At 43.5% G+C, this 5821-nt stretch overlaps 1 protein-coding gene across 1 annotated transcript; it reads left to right on the top strand.

Moving 5' to 3' along the window:
* Positions 1 to 250: 250 nt before the first annotated feature.
* Positions 251 to 4101, top strand: LOC127224704 (pre-rRNA 2'-O-ribose RNA methyltransferase FTSJ3-like). Its single transcript, XM_051187822.1, has 2 exons — positions 251 to 334; positions 3756 to 4101. Exons 1-2 carry the CDS (start codon positions 251 to 253, stop codon positions 4089 to 4091), a joined length of 420 nt encoding a protein of 139 aa, XP_051043779.1. The 3' UTR covers positions 4092 to 4101.
* Positions 4102 to 5821: the final 1720 nt, after the last annotated feature.

The following is a 5821-nucleotide window of genomic DNA, read 5'->3' as shown; positions in this document are numbered from 1 at the left end:
GGCTCCCCGAGGCATAATACCATGCCACTCAGAGCCTCAGCTTCCTCATCTGTATATCCAGCCACAATAGCCACTTCAGAAAGCAGTTGGATGGAGATGAAAGGACACACATTGTAGGAGCGCCTGGCCCAAAGTAAAACTAGCTTGTTTCCCTTTGCTGTCCATCAAAGCTGAGACCCAGTGACCTTACAAGAAACCCTGGGGAGACATAGTTCCAAGAGAGAATACAGTGAAGTATCTAGAGTGCAGAATGGAAGCCTTCACTTTGCTCTTCCAGTTTTCAAAGAATGTCTTCCTGCCCAGTGATTTTGAAGTCTGCCTGTCGTTGGACTTGGTAAATTCTCTGCCTCAAAGGTGAAATGTGTTTAGCTTGTTTGGATTTAATTTCTAACTACCTTAGAGATGGAGCTAGGCTCACTCAGTCCAAAAACCATGAAAAGCTGCTGCCATACTAGCTTCTCCATTCCCAGAGCCCTGTAAGACCTCAGAATGCGTAAGTTGAGGAAAATAAACAAAAAGGCTGAGAAAATAAGGCCTTCCCCACACAGGCTTGGCCTGTGGTCTAGAGCAGCACACACTCCAGCTTGGGGAACCTCAACTTGGTTTAGGATGCCTGATTGCTGGAAAGCTCAGAATTCTATCAGAAACACGTGGTTGACTGGCTCATGTCTTAGCGACTTCTTTCATTTTATACATAGGAAAGCACATTTCCAATTCTATCTGTAAACAGAAGAGATGACCCATGCCTCCTGCCCATGGTTCTTCTTTCAATATTTAACTCAGTAGAAATGCAATTATTCCCTTACAGTTGGGCTTGAGGAGCTGAAACACAATACAGCAGACTGACTGTCTGATTATAAGGGGTCAGTGGTGACTTAGACTTCCCGCTTCTGGACAACTCTGAGGCAGCTGCTTCCAAATCTGGTGGATCAAAGTTCTTAATATTCAAATGGGCACAGCAGTACTTACTTCACAGATGCGTCTATGAATTAACTAAGTCCATATATAGAAGAGCCATGCTAAATCTCAGTAAGTGTTCACTTCTGTGTCTGCTACCCACGATATAGGGAGTAAATCCTGCAATCAGTCTTAGAAATTCTCCTTTGCAAAATTTAGCGTACTTTATCACCCTTTCTACTATGTGGGAGCTGATTTGAGAGGTTAAGGAAAAGATGGAATGAATGTACTTTGCACATGAAAAGCACTAGAACAAAATAAAGTTGATGGTTACTTTCCCTGCATGAGAGAAAACTATGCATTCTTAAGATCCACCCGAACAAGGGCTACAGCTCAGTCTCAGTGCCCACTGTAATACCTTCCAGTTCCTGGTTTCCGTTCTCAGCATTTCCGGGCTAGGGTATGTCTTATCCCATCAGTAATTTCTTAGATCTGAGGGCCACTTTAGAAAAACCCACCTTCTCTTGAACTCTTAGGATGATGAATTATCATAAAAGAGATGAAAAAAATGAAGACACTAGTGACTGTTGAAGTCAAGCCATGTTGGCTACAGGGGCAGGCTCAAACTCTTTGAATATTGTACAGCCTCAAAGAAATAAAAGCTGGCAAAGCCTAATGCCAGATACATGATTAACTGGATAAAACCCATGCACTCTAATCTGAGATCAAAGAGGTACTCTTTCCAACAAGTAAAAACTTCTTAAAAATTAGAGCACAATTCATGAGAACAAGACACTTAGGAGTGGAGTAAGCAGATAGTCCAACCCAAGGAATTGGAGATAGATATGTCTAAGAGAGGAGGGTGACAAGGTCATCTTCAAGAACCTTTATGTTCAGAGGCAGGATGTCCATGATCCATGGGTATCTAAGGTCTAAAGGGTTGACCTTCCAGGAGAGTCACCCACCTAGAAGATATGATTATCTAAGATCTAAAGTCCACAAGAAAAGGGTACTTCTTACTCATCTGCTATTTCCAAGTTTTAGTCGAAGTTCGTACACAGATAAGTTCTCAGGACCCTAACTTTCTACATTTCTATCAGGAAGTCTTCATTATTAATTCACAAGTTATTTCTAACCCTCCTATGAAGGCATCTTCCCTTCTATCTCCTTCTGCAAAACAACAAATTCCAACACAGATCCAACAATGCCTCTCCTTCTGTAGGTCCAAGAAACTATTTTAGTTGTTAAATCTATTATACTTCATTATGGTAGTGCATCCTAAGACAGCAGGTAGAAGTAGTGTGCTTCCCTAACACTGGACACCACCATCTACCCAGGTGTTCAAGTCAGAAGTCTGGGATACAGCCTTGACTGTCTTTACATTTTCTGTCTGCCTGACCTCATTGTCACAGTGTCTCTAGCAAAGTCCTTCTCTGTTCAGCTTTTCTCTGTATCAGGACTTCTAAGACTTCTTTTCTAGTTCAGAGTCCACTATTTCTTCCCTGTGTGCATTTCTGTCTTTGGACAGTGCATCGCAGTCCAGCCTCCATGTGGCCAACTGAGCCATGCTTTTCACATTGTGACCTGATGCTTCTAAAAGTGTCCTTTGACAGCCCCTGTGCCATTAGCCTCTCCCCTATAACATTCAGCCCTTACTGGACATGCAGGGGTTCTGGATACTCTGCCCAATTCCCAGCCTCATCTCTCCCACAGATGCAGCAGCTCACACTCTCCATCACTTATGCCCCTTCAAATCCCACACACATCTCCTGAATGATTATTTGGGGTTTAGATGCTTTCAGTGTTGACTTGCTTTAGTTTTTTTTTTGGTTTGGTTTTTACATTGTATTCCCTGTTTTGCCAAGAAAACTCATCACTTTTCCCCTCTAAAACTCAGCACAAATATTACTTCCCAGTATAGGCTACTGCCATTCTCCCAACTCCCCCCTCTACAATCAGGAGTCTCCCCTGGATTCCCTGAGCAACCCCAGCTTATGGCTACCCTGATTGTCATAAAAGGGGCATCTTAGTCAGCTGGTTCCTTCTTGTCTGCTTCCCTTCCTGGAATAGCAGAAGGATTGCTGCATCTCAGAAAGGTCTAGCCTGGGCCTTGGTAGTGGCAAATAGCACAAGAATTGTCTGGGAAATGAGTATGTTCCGAGGCAAGCAGAGAGAAACCTGACATTTCTTGTTTTATAAAAATCAACCCTTAGGATATGTTCCTTTGTTAGTTACTTTTCTCGATGCTGTGACAAAATATCTGTCAGAAGCAGCTCAAGGGAAGAAGGGTTTATTTGAACTCACAGTTTAAGACAGATACAGTCCATCCTATTGGAAGGCTGAGTAGCAGAAGCTCAAAGCAGTTGGTCACATTGTTACAGCAATCAGGAAACAGAGCCATTTCAATGTCCGCACTCCACTTGCTTCCTCTCTCTTTATTTAATCTGGTATCCCATGGGATGTTGCTGCCGAGGGTAGGTCTTCCTCCATTGAGTAAACATCTCTAGAGATGCTCTCATAGATACACCTAGAGGTGTGTCTCCTAGGTGATTCCAGATCTGGTTAAAGTGACAGTTGAAGATAAACTATTTATTCTTTGAACTAGAAAAGGAGTCCAAACAAGATTGCTGTCCAGGGCCTGAAATAACCAGCTTTGTTTCTGTTCCAGGTAGGTTTCGTTTTTGTTTATTTATTTTTTTATTGTCAACTTGACAGAAGCTAGAGTGTTCTGAGAAGAAGAAACTCAACTGAGGAACTTCCTCCACCAGACCACCTGTAGGAAAGTCTGTAGGGAATTTTTTAAATTAATGATTGATGTGGGAGGACCTAATCCACTATAGGCTATACCATCTGGGCAGATAGGTGGTTCTGGGTGCTATAAGAAAGCAAACAGAAAGAAACGGAGGATGCTGAAGAAGCTGGAGCAGACCAAAAAGAAGGCAGAAGCTGTGGTGAACACTGTGGATATCTCAGAACGAGAAAAGGTGGCACAACTGCGAAGTCTCTACAAGAAGGCTGGACTTGGCAAGGAGAAACGCCAGGTCACCTATGTTGTAGCCAAAAAAGGCCTAGGCCGTAAGGTCCGGTGGCCAGCAGGAGTCAAAGGTCAGTTCAAGGTAGTGGACTCAAGGATGAAGAAGGACCTGAGAGCACAACAACGGAAGGAACAGAAGAAAAAGCACAAGCGGAAGTGAGCAGACTGAAGACTAGAAGGATAGATAGTTCACCAGTGGCTTTGGCACCTGCTGTTGCCCACAGGGTTAGGGGGAGCTGTCATGTACCTACAGTCCACAATGGATGCCTCTTTCAAGGATGCTCATTCATGAAAGCACCAAGTAACTGTTTTTCATTGTGACAGATAGCCACTCCCCAATCTTTCATGAAGAACTTGGGATGGAAATAAATCTTTTTTTAAGCCACAAGGGAAAATTCGGCGTTAATGGCCTTTGTATAGATTATTAAGCATTAGTCCTCTCCCGCCCTTTTCCATTATTTGAATAAAATGAAGATAATAGAAGAAAAAAAAAAAAAAGAAAGAAAGGGAGAGCAAGCCAGTAAACAGCACTCCACGGTCCAGGCTTCAGTTCCTGCCTCAAAATTCCTGTCTTGAGTTCCTGTCCTGATTTCCCTTCACAGTGAACTACACCTGTAAGCTGACATAAGCCATTTCTTCCCCCAAGTTGCTTTTGGTCTAGTGTTTATCTCAAAAAACAAAGTCAGGCTCTAAACAAGGCTCTGTCCAGCCAATTTCCTAGAACAATTTGTTTCACCTCGCCAAGCTTCAGCCTCTTCAAATAAGAAGTAAGCCACAATTTTCATTCCTAGCTGTCCTAACTTTAGAACTGTTGAGTAAGGCCCAGGCACTGATGTTTTTAAATGTCTTTCAGGTGACTTACCAGCCAGGACTGAGTACTGCTGAGGGGGTACAAATGATAGTGTATCAGCTGAAATAAAAGAGCACCCAGTATAACTGATACTGATGCTGCCGTTGTTATAACAACGGTAGTAAAAGATCCCCATCACTGTGCTCCTTAAGTGTGGTGCTCACAGGAATAATGCAGCCATGCTAAGTAAGTGAATGCACGAAAGGTGAATGTGTGAAGTGAGTCACTGTGAAGACCCTGTAAATGTTCTCCATGTGTTCCAGGCAATGCATGGAGACTCAGAGGATTGGATGCTGTTAAGAAGAGGGGCTTGGAGTTGATTATTGACAGAGTAGTAGAGTAATGGCCCTATGGGAGCTGGGCCTGGGACCTCAGCATCTAGCTGCTGCTTGGCAAAACAGCTATTGTAAGAAGGGCATGAAAGACTATGTACTATGTACCAAGTATGCTGAGTGCTGTGCTTATGTGGGGTGTGGCTCTGCAGTAGCCTGGTTGTGCAGAATTAGGGTGGTTGGCAAAGACACATTTTAAATTTGTTTCAGCATCTTGAGCTTAAGAGGCTAATTATCTCTCTGGATTATCAAAATGTCTGACAGCTAGAGACTGACTTTTAATATTTCTCTATTATAGCAGGTCTGGGGTCCCAAGCCAAGTTCTCTTGACTCCAAAGCTAATGCCCTAGACTTGGGGCTTTGCCATTTCTCTTCCTTGGAAGCACTGTACCCAAGCTAATGCAAGCTTCCTCATTTTCCAGTGTGTCTGTATCTCTATTGGAACAAGAAGCTGATCCCATCCATAGCTGTTTAGGAGAGAAGAGGTGTGTGTGTGTGTGTGTGTGTGTGTGTGTGTGTGTGTGTGTGTGTGGTGTGTGTGTGTGTGCGTGTGTGCATGTGTAACCATGCACCCCAGGCAAGCTATTCTTCTGACTGCCATGGAGTTGCATCTGGTGCTCAAGAGGACCAATGGCTTGGCACAGTTTCCAAAACCAGGCAAATACACAGAGGGAGACATCCCCTGCAGAGAGCAACTAGACAGCTACT

The sequence above is a fragment of the Phodopus roborovskii genome, unplaced genomic scaffold (assembly GCF_943737965.1).
Source record: "Phodopus roborovskii unplaced genomic scaffold, PHOROB, whole genome shotgun sequence".
In the NCBI taxonomy this organism is placed as follows: domain Eukaryota; kingdom Metazoa; phylum Chordata; class Mammalia; order Rodentia; family Cricetidae; genus Phodopus; species Phodopus roborovskii.
The sequence above is the reverse complement of the archived record's forward strand: the minus strand, read 5'-3'. Positions and strand labels throughout refer to the sequence as shown.

Coding starts and splice junctions, on each gene's coding strand:
- LOC127224704 (XM_051187822.1), top strand. CDS start 251: ATGGAAGCCTTCACTTTGCTCTTCCAGTTTTCAAAGAATGTCTTCCTG. Junction 335..3,755: donor TCTGCCTGTCGTTGGACTTG/GTAAATTCTCTG, acceptor CCATCTGGGCAG/ATAGGTGGTTCTGGGTGCTA.